Below are 21,389 nucleotides of genomic sequence, written 5' to 3'. Positions count from 1 at the left end.
CTTCACTGGCCCTTCCGCCCTCTTGCAGAGCCTCACTTGAACTGCTCGTGATCATCACGCTGCTGGAACCGGTGTCCTCGCCTTATCCACCTTTAGTTGGACATGCTCTGCCAGTGATGGCATGCTCGGGAGGGTTTGCCTTATCCTGAGACACAGACTTTTGCTCGTCACAGAACAGAGTGAATTCTGAAAATGCAGGATGTGATTCTCAGTCTTTGCAAGGATGTTTAAGGACGTAGTCATCAGGTCGTGACCGCACTTCCAGGAAGCATGGAAACTCTGTGCAATTCCCTGTAGTTCTAGATTCCCCATCCCTTTGTTGCAGCTATTGTAACCAATACACAATTTTATAACACTTCTGTAAGCCCTTGATGGAATCATTATCTAAGGGTGATGTGGAGATTAAGTCATACTGGGAAATTTTGGCTACATTTCTCCAACTGTTCAGCTGAAAATCAGAATCAGTACTAGAGCCTAAGGAAACATTTCCACCTCTGTTGGTTTTTTTACTGTTTCTGTTTAATTATTATTATTTTTATATATAAAAGAAGGTCCAGATGATCTTAATTAACTTGTCTTTATTTGAAGAAGGTAGTTAATACCTGAGTAAGTCTGGCACATGGTACACATACTGGAACATGAAGCATATGGGAGTTCCAGTAATTCCTCACAGATCAATACTGCCTCTGGAATGCCATTTGGAAGCTGGAGATGTTCACCAAGCCTTTTTATCTCTATATGTCTCTACTTTCCCTTCTCATCTCCCTTCTCCTCTCCTTAAGGTAAGAAAAGTCCTACTGCATTGCATTTGGAATCATAAATCCTGTGCAAAAATTCAATCTCTTGCCCTGTAGGTTTGTACAGTAGCTACTTTTATACTATTAAATAAAACAAACCAGGGACAGTTCTCTCATCTGGAGGTAAAAAGCACATAAGGCCGGCATCCATACATCTTAACACTCTTCTATCCCAAAACAGAGTATCTGTGTCCAAACTGCTTCCTGGTAACTACGCCTGACAGTGCTGTTACCAACACCGTGTCAGAATCCCATCCCAAAAGTGTTTGTCGCTACAGGATAAAACAATGCCAGCGAGCAAAAAAAGAATAAAATTATCCAGTACTGCATTACTGTTCTCTGACCGCATTTTATTTAGGACAGTTGTAGTCAATACGCATAATTTCAGTCGTGGCTAATAGTTTGTATTCTATTATGAAAAACCTTGTGAACTGGCACTGTAACATTCCGTTATTTTGAGAGATGTTTTGGAATTCTTGTAGATGAAAGGTATGAGATAAAATTATCACCGGAGAGAGTTTTCACAGAGATTTTGTCCAGACATCAAAAAACTAGCAGTCAAGAGGAGGAGGATGAAGGTGTATGAACAACGAGACAAAAATTTCAGCTATGAGGATGACTGTGACATAAAATGAGGAACAGCTGAAAATCACCTACGATCAAGGTGGTTTTATCTACACAACTAATACTCCATATTTCTTTCCGAAATATGTTCCAAAGTTATAATGGTATATGAATGTATGATTTATTCTCTAATGAATTCTATCTGTAAGGATATCTCCTGGCATATGACCTCTGGATGACAGAGGCAGTAAGGACAAACAGGTGAAATCCAGTGTCCTTAATCTCAATTAAGCTGAATAACAGTTAGGTTAAAATAACTTTTTTTTTCACGCTTGGAAGTCATCACGCTCACCCTTTTTATTTGAGGTTAAGTCCAATTCCTCAAGGTGTATGAGGTAAATATTTGCTGAGCATTTAAAATGTTTCCATGAATCAAAAAAGCTCTGGAATGCTACAATCACGAATGACTTGCCATCTTTCATCTCTGTCACAAGCAGCCAATGCAATTTCAGGAACTGCATAGCACATCAGGAGTAGCGTGTTTATTGAAGGATATCTGTTCTCCTCCCCTTGGGGCTCTACAGGGTGATACGTACTCTCCTTGGCCACTCCATTTTCTGTTTATCCGAGCATAAAACAGGTGCTATGAGAAATCCATGCCCTCCAAAAATCTTAGTATTTTTGCAAGACTTCAGATTAGAAATATTAGGGGTAAACGCAAATCAGAAATGGAACAAAAAAAAAGCTAAGAGGAAGTGGAAACGTTGATTTCTTGTGGCTTCACATAACAGCTACTGTGTAGCTTTGGGACTTTAGTTCTTTCTGTGCATTTGGAAATAAAATAAAATAATTCCCCACTTTAGAGAAAAAGGGGGAAGCAAAATGCATTATGGGGTAACAAATAAGAACCCATTAGTAGATTAAGTCTTCCTTGTGATCCCATTGCACTCTCCCTGCACTTGTGTCCTTTTACAGCCTTCTCAGTTGAATGGGCAGCCCAGAGCACCTCCAGTATCAGAGCATGAATGAAAGTACAAATCTTATCCTAGTCCATTTTCCTGCATAGCTTCACATGAGAAATTAGTTGCATGAGACTTCTTTTATTTCAGGTGTAGCTCTTTCCCCTTTGAGTGCTCTGAACCATCTGTTCTTTTCAAAATCTTGCTAAATGCCTTTTTTCCCCTTATAAATGATGCACAAAATAGTCCCCAATATAATCTGTTTGTAAGATCTGGGTTTGTCCTGGTGTCACATACATCCCAGGTCAGTGCCTTAGGCTGTTCTTCACAGAACCAACCAACAGCCCAGCTCTGGACCAACAGTTGAACATTCACAGCCAACAGAGCCAAACAGCTGAAAGCGAGAGAGCACGCAGCACATCAAGGTTCTGGAAAACAGAGCTTTAAATCCCTACAGGAACGCAGGCCATTAATAGACAATAGCATTATTGTCTTGCATCTCATCTATGTCAAGAAGCTTTCCAGCAATTCCCCTGCTTTTTCTTTTGCCTTTTTTTTTTCACCTCTGCTGAGAAACCTAGAGATTACCCCACAGCAGAAGGAGAATATTTTTGTTAGAATGAACATTTCTGTGGAACATAAATAATGGCTCTGCAACATCCCACACGCCGCACGTGAGTCTTGCTGCACTGCAGGGACATAAAACAGCTTTCCTGACTAAGTGCGACTCGAAACAAAGCAAAAGTCCTCAGTAGACAAAACTGGTTGCTTTATTTCTGGCTTAGAGCTGTTTTTAATACCAAATCTGAACCAAATCTATTGAAAGGAGATGGGAGGTTCCTAGATCCTTGCGATCTCCCAGGTGTGAAGCCATATGGAGAGAGAACACATCACTCCAGCTGTCTTCAGCTCTCTGATGCAGCCGTAGGAAGTTTACGTCTGTCCCCAGCAGCTACTGGCTGGGGCCAGGTTAACCTATATCTGAGTAGCCACTTCTTAGCCTTTACCTTGGAATCTCTGTTAATAATTAGAAAGGATAGAAAAAAATTCCCTACACGCCTCTTTTTGTTTCTTTATAAACATTTCCAGTTTGTGCTACATTTTTCACAAATAAATTTTATAGTACTGCCACGGGCATGGACACACATAAATTGGCCTGGTAGAATCAAGGATTTTTGTTTTAAGTTCAAACGGTTTATAGTTTAGACTTCTGAGAGAAGCTATCACTTTCAATTTACTGTATGAAAGTCATATACTGAATTACAGCTTTCTTATAATTGGTCATGACAGCTCCCACTGCAGCTAGAAACAGGTATTTTTCACTGAAAAAAATCAAAGCCAGCTTTCTCTAGACTTTAATTTTCTTAAGAGCTAAGCTGTATTGCTCCACCACCAGTTCCTGATGTCTTTATTCATAAAAGCATCTTGGAGGGCTAAATTTAGCCATGCTGTACATAAACAAATCCCATAGAAAATTAAGTATGGTTTGGAGTCTGAAGGTGTTAAGGGCCAACACGTTTTTTGAAAACAATGCTTACGTGCTTCTAAACTTGGGTACTGCTGCAGAGAATTGGCAACTTCTTGTGTTTAAGATAAATGAAGACAGCAAAGGTCATGTGGCACCAGATTCGGATAGAGATAACGGAGGTGGCATTTTCTCCACTTTACTCTAAACAACTAGCAAGTAGGATTTTCCACCTAAGTTAGTTATCAAGACAGTCTTTGTACAAGCCCTTTTCTAGAACGTGATTTCTCTGAGCTATTTGAAATGTCCACATGACAAAGAAGGGACATACATAAGAATGCGGCATTTTTCTCCTTTAACACTAGAGGGAACAGTGGTGACTAGTTCACAAGGAAGTATCTAAATTGTAGACATCTAAATATGTTTGGGTGAATCTCAGCCTGAGGGCTGTGGTCCCTTTGGGTGTCAGTCCAGACAAGGATCAAGATAATGCATGGAAGAGCCTACAGATAAAACATATTTGAAAGGAAGGGTGAACACAGTTACCATAAGACAGAGAAAAAAATAAGAAATTCACATCTGAAATTGCCAAAATGTAGGCTGATAGCAAAGAGTAAGGGCAGAGGCAGGAGTCCCTGCTGTTGCCTGTTTGCTTTCCCCTTTCCCCAGGGGGACGGGCAGCTGTGTGCAACAGGGCAGACTTGGAGTAGAGGCTGGTGTCCTACCAGTGGGACAGTCTTAGCATCCCAGCTTCCAAGACAGCTGGGCAGAGCTGCAGTCCTTACATGTTTCCCTGAGGGTCTCACCAGGACAGCTGTTTTCACTGACATCTTCTTATTTGTGTCCCTGTAGGCTTCATTCTTGGGACAGCATCAGGTCAACCTTCTAATAATACTCTGGAAAGGCAACAGGCCACATTAGCTGACTCCTGGCAGGCTCCATTTTGTGGTAAATACACCATTTTTCTCATCTCATTTAGGGCCCACTTGTTGAATATGTGGCAAATACAAAGATCCCATTAGGTTTTCATCAACAGCTTTTACTTCTCTGCTTACTAGCCCAGTGTCTTTTCCTGCTTGGTGACACATCTGAGTGAGTTTTCCTTTCTCTCTTTGGTGGTTAGGGAAGGAATCACTGATATAAATGCGGACGACATAAGAGAAAGGATTACCTATATATTGCCTTTAGGACAGTAGGCACAGGTCCGCACATTGGCTCAGGAAGAAGACTTGATGGTTAACAAACCTTGTTTTGCAAAGATGTAGTTCACATCCACCCAGAGGCCACATCAGCAATTCTTAACACAGTGTTACTCTCATGAGGCATAGCTTCAGGCTCTACATGATGCATTTTAAACTGCAGTGAACAAAATGGATGATACGAATCAAATGTTTGTGTGTCAGCCTTCCCCTACACAATGCTATTCAGACTGGCCAAGCAGACCTGCGTTTGCGTGGCATGTCATGAGAATGATGCATGTCTTTGTAGAGTATGTGCCACTACGACACGGCTGACGTTACTTTCTGTCTTTTAGATATGTGCATGTACAGCCGAGACCATGAGTATGTGTTTTACATATGCTTGACTGGACTGTCTTCTTTTTTTGCCCTACTCAGAGAAGAGGCTGGCTATAATTGCATGGCATTACTCACCTGCCCAGCAGCAAGAACTCTCCAGCGAGTCCCAGGCGCCTCATAGCCATTAAGAGCCCTCTCACAGTCATGCCTTCACAGAAGCAGGCGACCACTCTTGCCTTGGGCAGGTGGCTCCGAAGCTTTCGCAGCAGCTTGTCAAAACTCTGTTCACCAGCGTTGCTATAGATCTTGTAGGAATGTGCGATGCAGATCCCTTCCTTGGCTGCCATATCTTTGAAAGCTTCCATTCCGCTTTCACCATAGTTTCCTAAACACAAACAGAAACACATATGCATATATCAAAATTTGCAGAAGCATTTCTTGCTTTGGAAACAGCAAATATTTTAAAGAATACGTAACATACCTGCGCAGAGATCACAGTACCAATCTCAACAAAATAACTAACATTTTAACTAGTTCATTTTTCAAGATCAACAAATTTTCCTAGAAACCTCATTTCTCTTTAGGAGCCTGCACCTCTACTGAAACCAAAGCCTGTGAGGTACCCGATACCTGTGAGGATCTGGGCCACAATCGGTACAACAATATATGTGTAAATTGCAATCTCTTCTGGTTCTCTTCAGTTGCCTGAATGTGGTCAAGTGCTCTGGGAGTTACTTCAGAAAATTTAAAAATACACGTTCAGAATAAATTTTTAGGTGTAATATTTTAAATATAAGAAAACAAAACAATGACTCATAACAACATGACCTTTTTCATAAAGGAAACTGAAAAGCAACAATTTTTTAATTAAACTGAAAGGTAAAACCTATTGTCTTGAAGAAAGAACTTCAGGAGAATGAGTGGCAAAGTTGAAGATTAGCATTACAGAGATCACAAGATCACAGGTGAACAAAATGTACTTCTGCATTGATTTTTGGTTTGTTTTTTTTTTGGTTTTTTTTAATTAAATATCTACCAACCCAACAAGAAAAACCTAGTATTTTCTTTCACTCTATTCTGCCCGTAGGGGATAAACTGGTAATAAATATTAACAGATAGATACATTTATCATTCTTTATTCTGTCTCACCATAGAAAATCTCTTCATTGGCAGGCCTACATAAAAGTCACAGTACTTAAACTGTGGGTGTACTGATACCACTGACAATCATCCTGACCAGGATTGTCTCTCTGCTTCCCTGTGCTCCTCCATCTGGCTGTCTAAATCTGTTTCATGTCTCATTTAAATAAGAAGGCCTTTGAGGCAGGAAATCTTTCTCCAAAATATTGCCTTAACCCCTCAGTAACATTCCACAGAAACACAGACAGTAAATTCATAAGACTGAGAGTGTTAAAGTAATGCTGTTGCAAGGAACCTTTGATCCTTCTCCTAGTTCTGTTAGTTTGCAAATGGAAGAATCTGTAAGGAAAATGCTTTCTTTTGCCAGCATGCCTACGAGCATGGAAGAGCACTCGTAGTGAGAATGCATGTAAAGCACTGAGAATCAGACAATTGTATTTGGTCTGTCATCTGGTTTTGTGACCTTGGACATTGGAACCACCAAGCATTCAACTTGCCCACCTTGGGAATCGCCCCTGTCACTAGAAGTCAGGGGCTGTATTAGGCTCAGCATGAATGTGAGAAACGTTGTCTCCAGTTTGAAGATCTTAGCACCTGAATAGCCAAAAGAGACAAAGAGCAGAAGAGGGGAAATACCAGTATTTTATTTCCCATCAGGAGCGCATCACTGAGACCTTGAAATTTCCAAATGGTACCTGACCAGAATGGCAACCAGAATGCAGATCTCCTTAGCTAATATGATTTTCATTTTCCTCCCTGCTGTGATTAGGCCTGATGGAAAATCCATTTCTATGCAAATTTTGCCTGGACAAAATGTCATAGGATTTTTCAATTTTTGAATTTTTGCAATGTTTCCTGGGAGTTGTAAATCAGGTGCCCAGCACTCCCCCATGTGTCACGCTCTTAGGGCAAGCTGTGTTTCCAGTGATACATGAGCACCAAGTGATTCCCATGAGATGCTGAAGCAGTTCAGCTAGAGGTCGAGAACGTGCTGCCTCATGAAAGACGCATTATAGCCTCAGAAGTCAGTCTGAAGGAAAAATGGGGGCCAGTGACATTTAATTCCCACTGGGCCCTGAGGCCGTCTAAAATAAAATTAAGCTGTTTGACAGAAAATACACTACTTTAAAATTATTCTCATTTAGGTCAATCTGGATCAACATTAAATGTTCTGTTTCACTTTTCTTAACAGAAAATAAAAAGGAAAAAAATAAAAAAGACCATACTAAACTTTGCCATAGAAGATGAAAGTTTGAGGAAAAAATGTTCAATAGTATATCATAAAGAGACTGAAATTCCAAAGCCTTCATTTTCTGTCAAAAACCTGTCAATGGAAAATTCCTGGCCAGCTCTAATTGACTTACAGAACTGGATCTCTTCAATGTTCCAGATACTGCACTCTTCGTTTGAAAGTGCTACAAGCGTACAAACTGTTACCCTGAGGCTTGCTATAAAGCTGAGAATAGGTTTAATTACAGTACTGAAAAATAGTAAGTCTTGCAATGAACACAAAGTGCACTAAACATTTTCCAGTCAAATAAAGGTTGCTCTGGCACAAACGCCATGGTCTCATCATGTACCAAGACAGGGAGATTTTGTGAAACCACACAGAAAGCAATGTGTCATCCAAAATGAGGGGAAACGTTAAACTACCAAGGCCATTTAGCAAACTGTTACATTCTTAACATTTGAAAAAAGAACATCCTGGTAGTCCAAACCTGGGAGTGATTGAGTTTTCCAACTGGGAAAACTATAGCTGTACAGCAAGAGCTCAAGGGAGATTTGATGAAAACAGAAAGCAGCTTTGCTTCAAGATGCTCATACAAATACACCAGTGGAGCTCTTGTCATGATCATTGCTGATTAAACTCTACTTAATTAATTATTCATAGTGGATCCCCCTGTTGTGCAAGAGGTTGGATGAGGTATGTATATTTAATTTGAGCTATACTGTGGGGATAATGAACACTCCTTGATGAAAAAATGAATTCTTTTCTGCTAAACTCCTTCACAGCACATATTAGGATGAACTTCCTCTGAGCTATCTTTCTTTCTGTGGAAAACCTGTACGTGCATGAAGGTATTCGTCTAGCACTGAGGGAATGGGAGTGGGAAACTGGGTAAGTTACATTACATCATTTCCTTGAGGATGAGATGTGACGTACACAGTGGAAGAGCATCTCCATGCTTTCTGTATGGAACTGGGCTCCTTGCGGACATTTGGTTCTTGAACTGTGATATTTCCATAGTAGTACTAGTAAAACTGCTGCAGCAAGAGCAATTTTCCACTGACAGGTCAGTTCCCACTCTTCAGCCAGGTCTATGACACAGGAGAAGGGCACAAGGAGAAGGATACAGGGACTTCTTGCACACATGGGTGGACAAGGGGAGGACTTAGGCCACCTGACTCTGAGGAGGAGTTTGTAATTTCACTTCCAAGTGAAAATTAACTCAGAAGCCCTATGTTGGAACCAAAGCAACATCCTCTGTGACTCCCCTGTGATGGAAGCTGCCTGTGTCCTGGAAATCTGTCCATGTAGCTAGTTTGTTTCCATTTCTAAATTTAAAGAAAGATCCTAAGGAAAATTTAAACAGAAGGGAAGGATTGATTTACTTTTGCGTGGCTAGTTCCAGTTCAGCAGAAAAGACTCAGCAAACGACACAAGCTGGGGCTGAAGTATGCTCAATTTATACTGAGCTCCTCCTCTCCCACCAAACTCCGTCTCCATTTCAGCGTTTGGAAACCAGCACCCCTATATTGTGACTGGTTCTGCTGGAGGAGCTATCAGTATTTTACTGGATGTTCACCTCCTCTTCAACTTTGTCTGTCGGTGGCGTAATCAGAGCTGCTAGCTGTTGATGGCTTTTGTAAATACATCCTATACTCAGGGCAACAACCGGCAGCCGGGTTCTTTTAAAATGCCAGCCTGAATCCTGCCTGTTGCCTACCTGAACCTCTGGCCCTAAGCCCAGTTCAAAAGCTACTCCCATATGTCTCCGCATGTTTAAAAAAGAAAGTCGATTACATCATCGTGCAAAAGACTCCTCCCTGCTTCAGAGTTGGAATTTTGTTCAAAACTCAAGCATATGCATCCCCACCTACTGTCTAACTGTAACAATCTGTTAGTTCCACTTTCAATGAATCAGTACTAGAAACTATTAAGAAGCTTAAAAAGAACAGATTGTGCTTTTGTCCAGATGAAGCTTAATATAGTACAGTACATAATAATACTTCAATCTGATAGAAAAGGGTCAGGCAAACTGCAGGCTGCTCTTGCTGCTCCTCCTGCCCGGCAATTGAGCCAATTAAATTATCTGAACATAAAACATTAAGATCTTATCTGCATTACACAGCAAAACAGCAAGGTTTGTAATCTTAAAATAATAAACAAAATACACTGGGTTTTGCTCCATCACAATAAAGGTTATCAATACGAGATAAAAAGTCCCTACAGCCAAATGGGATAATGAGGTACTTTTTCTCCTGCCCAGCGAGTTTCGAGGTGTCACAGTTTCTTTTTGAATACGTGAGCTGTTTTATCATTAGCTGCACATGCAAATTGTTGTCAGATAACTGTCTGGTTTATAAGTGAGTTTCAGTGAACATAGATGAGAATCAACCTTTAGGAGAGGCTTAGGATGTAAAATTGCTTCGGGTAGGACACAGTGAAAATTCACTAAGTCAAAGAAGAGGAGGCTCAAGTGAAACTGAAGGAATGCATTATGTCATTCATTTAGCTGCCGACTTATTTAAGCAGAAATGCTACCATCATTTTTACAGACAAAGAGAAAAAAACAGAATAATATTCTATGCTGTATCTGAGCCACAGAAAAGAAGCTAAATTAGGTTAAAATTCTCAGTAGATGTTTTGCAAGCAATGCAGGGAATAGTGAGCTTAATTTTTTACTAGCTTTCATTGGCATCAAGAGGATAAACTTTGCCAGAAATACCTTAAAAAAATCTAAGTAGGTGTAATTTTGGAAATGCATGTGGGAGTAATGGAAGATATTTTTGAAAGGCAACGTGTTGGTTGATTACTAGCATGATCTTCCTGAAAGTCAAGAACGTGGGGGTGTAGAATAGTTTCCCAAATGGAAACATTAGAAGTCTCTTTGACTATTACAATTCAAATTAATCATGGCAAACCATCAACAGTACCTGCTACTACTGGTACCTACCAGATATTGTCCACATTTAACTGCCGTGACTGTAGGAGCCCTTTAAAGTTTCATCACTACCAAGAATAGGGACATAATACCAAATCTCTTGAGCAGCTACAGCAACCACATGCCACTGATATAATGTGATCAAAATCACAGCATTCCTGCCACATTTCTGTCTGCAAATAGAGCAGGACAATAAAGTGTTGTTTAATTCTAAAGGATACAAACCAAATGAAATCAAACCACATGGGCCTGAAGTTCTGGAGTTGTCTATGTGTTAAAAAAAAGAAAAAAAATCAGAACCTGTTTTCATTTGATCAAAATATTTTATTTAAATGATTTTAAAATGAGATTTCAGTTTCTATATTAAGTAAAAGGTCATTTTGGAGCAAGCCCGTTAAAAACCACCTTAAAGAAGAACAGTTCTTCAAAATATATTCTGCTTAAATATCTCCAACCAGATCTTTCTCTTAATAATCAGTCAGAGACTAGCTGTTCCACTTCAATTATCTTGAGTGTTAGATAGCAACTTCAAGGCCTTTGAGTTCTTCCTTCATAAGATACTCAATCTGAAAGTCTGAATTTCATGGAAACATATATATAAGTATGTACACGCACAAACTTGAACCCAGGAAGTTTCATCTCAACATGAGGAGGAACTTCTTTGCTGTGAGGGTGGCAGAGCCCTGGCACAGGCTGCCCAGAGAGGTGGTGGAGTCTCCGTCTCTGGAGACATTCCAAACCCACCTGGAAACGTTCCTGTGCCACCTGCTCTGGGTGACCCTGCTCTGGCAGGGGGTGGGACTGGGTGATCTCCAGAGGTCCCTTCCAACCCCTATCATTCTGTGGTTCTGTGATTTGTAAGGATACTACTTGTCTTTGTAAACTAATTTCTAACATTTGGAATAGAAGTAGCTAAGTGCTGCTCTGTTGAAAGGACACTAATCCAGAACAAGTCCCAGTAGGTTTTGCTCAGCATGACACCACTTTATATCTCCAGCATCATGCCTCATTTGGTGCCACACATTGCAACAGCCGTTATGAAGCTACTTCATAGGGTTGCTGCAGAAGTGTGGCACAGAGCTGTATGAAGCCAAGATGGAAAACCTCTTGATGAAAATATGGCCTGTTATAAGCAATTAGTTCTTACACAAGAGCTGTCTCGCTGTGAGGTTATGCTCTTTGGCAGGAGTTGTCAAGAAGGTTTATCTGTTGCTCCTCATGCAGAAACAAGCGATCATGTCGAGGGAAGGTTTCTCCAAAGAAATGCCTGCTCAAGCAAAGCAGCCAGGGCTTGGATCTGCCTGAGCTTGGAGAGGTGTCAGAGAACTAGAAAACAGCAAAGGAGCAGCATGGGGCAAAAATTCCCCCAGTGATTAATTTAAGAAAACGACCTAATCTATCCTTAAAATTGCTGTACCTGCCTTCCTTAAACACAGATAATCTCAAAGTGATTCAGAGTGCATGATCTAACAGCTGAGGCCTTGTAAGGGACATAAAACACTGATGAGCGCAGTTAGGACTCTGTCCTTAGTTATCTATATGATCATGGAGACCTCATACATCTATTTCCTTGGATGTTCATCTTTTCTACTCAAGCTGAAAGCTCTTCAAAGAGCACTTATCAATTGCTAAGTGTTCATAAAACTCAGACCCAAAAGGATTGCCTATATCACTGGTGGCTTGATAGATGAAGATAGCACAAGATGATTCAATATAAAGAAGCATCATACTGACTAGGAACATCATACTGGCTGTGAACTTAATTTCTTTTTCTGTGAACAGTTTTGAGATTTTCAGTTTTGTACATTTAAGGAAAATAAATGTTTTCATAATCTCAAAAATATTAGCCAACAAAAACCACCCACTTCTAATCCTGTTAAAATTCAATTCAGTGTGGTTGAAATAATTTTTGAAATGATCTTATGATATTTAATGAAGATATTGACCATTTTATCATTTCATAAAAGCCCCATATCACCTTCCACAATGTAAAATAAAACAAAAATATATATTCTGAGTCAGAAACTAGTTTATTTTTTATTTCAAAACTAATTAACCAAAATATTTTGACATTTAAAAATAAATTCAATGTTTCATTAAGAAATTAATTAAGCTCTTTTCTGTGAGGTTTTTAAGTTTCAGCTACTAAGTATTTTCTGACCAGAAGTTTTCATTCAAAGGTTTTTAGACCAGCTCCACTCATTAGATCTCTGTTTAAATAAAGAGCCTACCCCCTAGAACATTACCACCTCCGTGAGGTGATTGCCCTCAGGGACAAGTGAGCAGAACAGACCTGGCAGATCTTTAAGATCACTTTCCACAGAAAGCAAGAGCTCTTGATCCCCAGGTGTAAGAAATCAGGAAAGGAGGGCAAGAGACAAGCATGGATGAGTTGAGACCTGCTGGTCAAACTATAGGGCAAGAAAGAGAAGCACAGGCAGTGGAAGCTGGGACAGGTATCCCGGGAAGAGTAGAGGGACGCTGCCCAGTTGCGTAGGGACAGGGTCAGGAAGGCCAAAGCACAGCTGGAGTTGAGCTTGGCAGGGGACACAAAGAATAATAAGGAGGGCTTCTACAGGTATGTCAGCCAGAAAAGGGAGCTCAAAGAAAGTGTACCCCCCTGTGATGAGCAAGACTGGCAAACTGGAAACAGTGGATGAGGAGGAGGCTGAGGTACTCAATGAGTTTTTGCCTCAGTCTTCAATTGCAACCTCTCTTCCCACACCTCTCAAATGGATGGACCAGAAGACTGGGACTAGAAGAGCAAAGTCCCTCTCACTGTAAGAGAAGATCAGGTTCGTGACCACCTGGGGAACCTGAACATACAGAAGTCTATGGGACCTCATGAGAGGCATGCCAGAGTCCTGAGGCAATTGGCTGATGCAGTTGCCAAGCCACTCTCCATGCTATCTGAAAAGTCATGGCTATCAGGTGAGGTCCCTGGTGACTGGAAAAGGGGAAACATTGCACCCATGTTTGAAAAGGGTAGAAAGGAGGACCCTGGCAACTACCAACCTGTCAGCCTCTCCTCTGTGCCTGGGAAGATCATGGAACAGATCCTCCTAGAAGCTATGCAGAGGCACATGGAGGACAGGGGGAAGATTTGAGACAGCCGGCATGGCTTCACCAGGGGCAGGTTCTTCCTGACCAACCTAGTGGCCTTCTATGATGGAATGACAACATCAGTGGACAGAACAGGTATGAATGTTGTCTATCTGGACTTCTGTAAGGCCTTTGACATGGTCCCCCACAACATCCTTCTCTCTAAATTGGAGAAATATGGATTTGATGGGTGGACTGTTTGGTGGATGAGGAATTGGTTGGGTGGTTGCATCCAGATGGTAGTGATCAATGGCTCAATGTCCAGATGGAAGTCAGTGACAAGTGGTGTCCCTCAGGGGTCTGTACTAGGACCAGTACTGTTCAATATCTTCATCAATGGCATAGACAGCAGGATCGAGTACACCCTTCACAAATTTGTGGAGAACACCTAACTGAGTGGTGCAGTTGACATGCCTGAGGGATGGGATGCCATCCAGAGGGACCTGAGCAGGCTTGAGAAGCCGGCCCATGTGAACCTCATGAGGTTCAACATGGCCAAATACAGGGTCCTGCATCTTGGTCAGGGTAACACCTGCTATCAGTACCAGCTGTGGGATGAAGGGATTGAGAGCAACCCTGATGAGAAGGACTTTGGGGTACTGGTGGATGAAAAGCTGGACACAAGACAGCAATGTGCGCTTGCAGCCCAGAAGACCAACCGTATCCTGGGCTGCATCAAAAGAAGCATGGCCAACAGGTCGAGGGAGGTGATTCTGCCCCTCTACTCTGCTCTGATGAGACCCCACCTGGAGTACTGCGTCCAGCTCTGGAGCCCTCAACACAGGAAAGACACGGACCTGTTGGAGTGGGTCCAGAGGAGGGCCACAAAAATAATCAGAGGTCTGGAACACCTTTCCTATGAAGACAAGCTGAGAAAGTTGTGGAGTCTCCAAGTTCAGCTTGGAGAAGAGAATGCTCCTGGGAGACCTAATAGCAGCCTTCCAGTACTTAAAGGGGGCTTACAAGAAAGATGGGGACAAACGTTTTAGCAGGGCCTGTTGCAACAGGACAAGGAGTAATGGTTTAAAACTGAAAAAAGAGGGAAGATTTAGACTGAATGTAAGGAAGAAATTGTTTACACTGAGGGTAGTGAAACACTGGCCCAGGTTGCCCAGAGAGGTGGGAGATGCCTCATCCCTGGAAACATTCCAGGTCAGGTTGGACGGGGCTCTGAGCAACCTGGTCTAGTTGAAGATGTCCCTGCTCACTGCAGGGGGGTTGGACTAGATGGCCTTTAAAGGTCCCTTCCAACCCAGCACATTCTATGATTCTATGATTCTATGATTCTATGATTCTAATGTTTAAGTTGTTTTAGTAAGGTAATATATAATATATACAAAACATAACTGTACTTAATTAAATTAAATGAATATGTTTATTGTCTCCTCCGCTAAGAGAGCTCAAAGTATCTGTCTGATAACAAAGTCTCTCTTATCTTTCTCATCTTCTTTTGGTTATTTTGAAGCAATAAATTCATTCCTCTTAAGAAAATGATGGCCTAGTTCCACAGTTTAATGCACCTCACTTCTGTTTGTTTTTAAATTATCACTTCATAACTTTACAAGGAAGACTCATTTAAGCATTACTGTTATGTCAGAACAGGGAACAGTCTGGAAACAGCCTTTTCTGTGCACTTCCTTTGATCCATCCCGCTAAATGGCATGTCCCCAGCTTTGTGGCCTTGTCCACTGAGCAATTTTTGAAGTCCTGCATGATGCTAATGTCTACTAAAGGATTTTAAGCCTGGCAATTTTTTTAGAAACATGCTGCCATCTCTGACTGCTCTCCTTGTTTTCAGACTGGAAAGATTAAAAATTTTCTGTACTTTCTGTTCGTGAAATAGCTCTTTCTGTATACCTGAGTCTGAGGTGTTTCCCCTTAGATATTTCCTGCATCATTTCATGATTTCTTTTCAAAAATGAAATCATTAATGAAAGCACAATTCCTAGTGGACTCCAGGGACACTCTATCTTTTCTTTCATTTTCATTTAGGGTTATACTTTTCATTTTTTATTTGATTTTCAGATAGCAATGAGGACACATGAGACTGACAGTATTAGACTGGAGGCTATTCCTTCCAGGAGACAAACGCTGTGTCAGAAAGGAGAGGGCTCTGCCGTGGGAACGCTTCGATCTATGAACCCGTATCCTTCATTGTGGGTTTAGTGGGTTCCCAAGGAATGGAGCTGCCTGGCTTTTCTGTCTCAGGATATTAATTATTATATTTCTCAAAAGAGTTGGTTCCTTCTACAAGTGAACAACATCACCCTTCTCTATGTTCACAACTTGGAATATACCTTCATGTGATATCAGTTATTAACTCTGCTATGGTTTGTAACTGTTCTTTCCTAAAATACACCTGATGCCCTATTCTGCTGCTGCAGTAGCTGAGCACTACCAGAAGTCACCCAGCAAAACCAGGCATGATTCAGGGATTAAATAGATCCTGAAGGTATTCAATTGATCGTTTGAATTTGCTGGTAAGTGCTTCCCTTTTGCCCTATCTCCTCATATGCGAAATGGAGGTAAAAACATTTTCCTGACAGTGGTGTAGTGAGAAAAAATGTATTCTAGACTGAGAGAAACTCAGATAACTACTATAACGAGGGACACATTTTTGTTGAACAGATTGAATGAAGCCTTATGTTTTTGCCTCACAAAAACTCACATTTGCTTAGTTGTACCAATAACCATATCGTGTTTATTATAGCAGCAATCACTCTGTACGTCTGTTTTAATAATAGCACCTAATATTTCCCACAGTAATTATAGATGATGGCAAGGCTACTCCAAAGAGAGCACCTTAATTTCACTTTAACTGATTGTGCACAATCATGTTCAGAACACTCATTTGGGACAAGAGGGGGTTTCGTGACTCTCCTGATCCAAGTTCTGAGAGCAGCGAGGTCTATCAGGAATCTATGAATATTTAGACTAGTAACTGTAAGGCAGATCTAAGACTGCATTTCCCAGGAGTACTTGTCAAAAGATTCTGAAAGGGGTAATATGAAGTTTCTTGGGGCATATTAATAATTGTTAAAGTATACAGTGTAGGATGAGAAGGCCTGTACTGTGTGACCAACTACTTCCTTAGAGATAGTCTCATTTTAGGAACATGTTGGATAATTGTTTGCTCTTGATGGCTAACAAAGATTGCTTCTTAGAATAATGTTTTAAAACTGCATTTGAATATATTAGGGGTACAGGTGATTTTCGAATTGTATCTTCAGAGGTTATTACCAAGTAGTACACTACCATCCTCAGATTTTGGATGCAGAAACTGGAGAAGGAAAGCAGCCCAGAAAGGCAACTCTTTCATCCCAGAAAGCCAGCTGCATCCTGGACTGCATCGAAAGAAGCGTGGCCAACAGGTTGAGGGAGGTGATTCTGCCCCTCTGCTCTGCTCTGGTGAGACCCCACCTGGAGTACTGCGTCCAGCTCTGGGGCCCTCAGCACAAGAAGGACATGGACCTGTTGACATGGGTCCAGAGGAGGACCACAAAAATAATCAGAGGTCTGGAACACCTTTTCTATGAAGACAAGCTGAGAGAGTTGGGGTTGTTCAGTCTGGAGAAGAGAAGGCTCCGGAAAGACCTTATAGCGGCCTTCCCGTACCTGAAGGGGGCCTACAGGAAAGATGAGGAGGGACTTTTTGTCAGTGATAGGATGAGGGATAACCATTTAAAACTGGAAGAGGGTAAATTTAGCTTAGATATTAGGAATAAACTCTTTCTGTGAGGGTGGTGAGACACTGGAACAGATTGCCCAGAGATGTTCTGGATGCCCCATCCCTGGAGGTGTTCATGGGCAGGCTGGACGGGGCTTTGAGCAACCTGATCTAGTGGGAGGTGTCCCTGCCCAGGGCAGGGGGGTTGGAACTAGATGATCTTTAAGGTCCCTTCCAGCTCTAGCCATTCTATGATTCTAAAAGACAGTAATAGACCAGGGCTGAAGGCAAGAATATGATCTCCTGAGTTGCATACTAAGCTGCCCTAGAAAAAAAGAATAGCACGTTATTAAATAATTTCAGAATATTTTTGTTTTAGAAGCTCTTTACAGTGGTGCAGATTTCATGGCTACTTTGGACAATCTGTCCCTAGCCAAACTAGTCTTTTCATAAGTTTTCCTTCCCTGGTTCTTTATCTGTTCTTCTATGGTCTCTTTCAATTTAAGCCTATTATATCTTGTCCTATGAAATATGAGAATAACTTCTCAAATTGATGTTTTCAGAAGTCCTTAACAGTTTTGAAGACAACCACCATGTCTCCACCTAATTTTCCTTTTTTTTTAAAAAAAACAAAACCTAAACAAATCCAGTTTTAATCTGGTGATCCTGTTTTCCACATTTCTTTTCATATTTCTGGGTTTTTTTGTGGTTGATCTCCAATTAGTTCATGTTGTCCACCCAGGATGATGTGCAGTTTTTGTGAATTTATGGTACTTTTCCATGTTGTGCCTTGCCTTAGCAGGGTAGAATTGAAAGACTATTTCATATCTCTAAAACGTATTACCCCTCTTTGTATTCTTTCAGTATGACATTCACCTTTTTTAACAATGGAACGACATTGTTGACTCAAGTTTAACTTGTGATTCATTTTAATCATCTAGGTCTTGTTTTCTGCAGAACTGCTTCTCAGTTAATCATTCCTCATCCAGTATTTTAGCGGTAGATTATTCTGTTCTAGGAGCACCTTCATCCAGCATGGTACTGTTTACAGATTTAATAACCATACTCTGTTTATCATAATTCTAATCAGTGTTGGAAATATCAGTTACAAATGGATTCAGGGCAGATCTCTAAGAAGGCCATTGAGCTTATCTCTCCTGTTGGAAAGGTGACAAATGCAAAATACAGTTTGAATAACACTAAAGTCGGTTGTGCACCTCACTCAGGGAAGTCTAGATTCGTATCTTCTTAGTGTGGTTATAAGAATGTTCATGTGCAATAATAAAAAATTTAATTAGTTTAAGATACAGTCACTCATTCTTCACAAGTATTCTGAACTGGATACTAGGATAGCTTGATAGGATTTAATTTTGAACAACACACATTATCCTTTCTTTATAACAACAGAATAAAAATATCCATTTCTTGTGAACAATTGTTTATTTGTTACAGAAGTGAATTTAGGTTGGCTGAGCTCTTTCTTCACTTTCTTTTTCGATATAGGTAGTGCTACCTAATTTCAGTTTGTTGGAACCTTATACATATGCCAACTTTCTTCAGGAGAACCATTGAAGGCTTCAACACTGTTTCAGCAATTTAGAATTTAGACGAACCAGATGATTTGAGAATATATCATTATCTAATCTATAGAAACTTCTGTAATTTCTGAATTCTTCTTTACTTATTCTAGCATGAGGTAGAGTATGACAGGCAGAATTTAGGTACTTGAACAAAATGCAATCTTCAAAAACTTAAGCAACTGCTGCCTAGATTTGAAATTGTCAATATTTATCAAGTCTTCTTCACATTCAAGTCTCCAAACACATTCTACATCAAATAAGTCACACATCCTCCCTTATTTTCTGACCAGAAAAATCATTTTATAAGTTGCATAAATTGTGCTCTCCTCTTTTTTCTATTATGTCTTTTCCACCCTCTTTCCAAGAAAGATAGTTTATAAACGGATGGTTATGGTTCTTTTCTGGAAACTGAAGAATATCAGTTTGAACACACCCAGGCTAAGGAGGGAATGAGACCTAAATTTTCGGTATGTCCTGGGTGCATATTGAAATTACTAGGCTGTGATATAAAAAGGATAGCCTCCTCCTCTACCCATGTCTCAAGAGAAAATAAAAGTCTATTTTCAGGATAAGTTTCAGACTGGGAAACCAAGTGAACAGTAGTACTTAAAGATGTCATGATCTGTATTCGCCTTTTTCTCTTGTGCGCTCTTAATACAGAGATTTTCTGAACCACATGTTGAAGTGTCTTGATGTATTCAGATATTAAACAGAGAGCTTGGGGATCAAACACAGAAGTAGGTATCCCATTACAAGCATAAGAAACCTACGAGTACGGACTTGCAGTATATGCTTCTGAGATAGATACATTCCTTACTGCATCTAGCCTGAAATCTTTCTGGAAGATAACAGCTGAAGCTGAAGATTGTTTGATCTTTTGGCAATTTAGGACTTTAGTTAAGTTTCTGCTCCCCAGTCTCTAACCATACCAGTCTCTAGCCTCCATTTTTATCTTTTTCCATCTTTTTTCATTTTTGGGAGGGTTGTTTGTGTTATCCATGACATAATAAACTGGAAAATAAACTAAAAAAAATTATATAAATTGTTGAATAGATAGTCAGTTGGGGGAAATTTTGAACTCAAATTATTTGTAGTTTTATTAAATATTTTCTCCTATAGTATCTAATTGACTGATCCAATATCAAAGTAGCAAAATATTCTTATATCACACTCATCTGCTGAAAAGAAAACAGTACTGAACAAAACCCAAACTGTTCTGCCTTCAGGCAATGAAGCAAATGGACAAATTAATCTATTCTGACATGGACTGAAATGGCCAGGCTGTTTCACATGGGCCACTAAATAACTGTTAAGACATTTCTGTCCTCCACTCCATGAATATGTATCACACCATTATATTAGTAAGAGAACAGGAGTGTTAGAATCACAGAATCACAGAAAGATAAGGGTTGGAAGGGACCTCTGGAGATCACCCAGTCCAATCCCCTGCCAGAGCAGGGTCACCCAGAGCAGGTGGCACAGGAATGTGTCCAGGCAGGTTTGGAATGTCTCTTCATTCGCTTTTGGAATAATACTTACTTTCAGGATGTTTAGGAGCCATGCCGTATTTTTTCATGACCAAAAGTTATTTGCTTGTGAAAAATAACTTGAATGTCAAGGGATGGAGCAAAGGAAAACTTATCCTATAGTGTAGTTGACATTACATTGCAAATTTCAGCATTCGCAGGATCAGCATTGGCACTTGGTATGGCAGATTAATGAATGTTCAGAGCATTCAGGAAGATCAGTCTGTGCTTATTTAGCTGGATCTCCCTGTCAAGTGCCCTTTAATTGGCATGATTTCAAGGATGCCATTGACAGTAAAGGAAATGTGCTTTGGGCACTGCTGTTGCTTTACGTACTGCCATTGTTTACTTAGGTGTTGGAAGGAAAACCATCAGCTTACAGACATCAACACTGCAGATGATAGGTTTTGCCTAGGGGGGCATTTAAAAATATGTGCATTTATTCTACAGCGCTGGGCTCTCCTGGAAGGACACAGAGTAGAAGCCTTTTGACCAAAGAGCAGGTGGCAAAATAATCAGAGGGCCTGAAAATGTTTTTGACTGTGAGATGCTCAAGTGCAGAGATGATGGCCTCATCTGATGTGCTAAACACCCTCATTTGTCATATTTAGTTTCTTCCTTAATGATCTGAAGAGGGAAACAATGTGAATAAAACTTGCAAATGACATTCAACTGGACAAAGTAGAGGATGCCAGACAGATATAGAAACATTGCAACGGTTTCTAAGGATATTGTTGACTTGGCTAGAAATACGGGAATAGAAACAGGCTCACCTTATCATACTTAAACTAAAAATTCTGGAATGTGTATAAGGTTAATGACAAAGGCAGTAGAGAAAGAAGACAGAAAAGAAGGCATAATTTTGCAATGAGATATGATGAAGTAAATACGCAAGCGAAATGTGTC

At 40.5% G+C, this 21,389-nt stretch overlaps 1 protein-coding gene across 6 annotated transcripts in view; it reads right to left on the bottom strand.

Annotated features, from left to right (window-relative positions):
• The window catches only part of GRM5 (glutamate metabotropic receptor 5), a 306,735-nt gene that overhangs the window by 163,455 nt on the left and 121,891 nt on the right, over positions 1-21,389 (bottom strand). For all 6 annotated transcript variants that reach the window (XM_063325253.1, XM_063325247.1, XM_063325230.1 and 3 more), the window contains one exon: positions 5,438-5,687. In XM_063325253.1, the coding sequence (XP_063181323.1) occupies positions 5,438-5,687 (250 nt within the window). The remainder of the gene's footprint in view (positions 1-5,437; positions 5,688-21,389) is intronic.

This window comes from Chroicocephalus ridibundus, chromosome 1, assembly GCF_963924245.1.
Source record: "Chroicocephalus ridibundus chromosome 1, bChrRid1.1, whole genome shotgun sequence".
NCBI classification, from domain to species: domain Eukaryota; kingdom Metazoa; phylum Chordata; class Aves; order Charadriiformes; family Laridae; genus Chroicocephalus; species Chroicocephalus ridibundus.
Note: the sequence above shows the minus strand (reverse complement) of the source record. Positions and strands in the feature narration are given on the sequence as shown.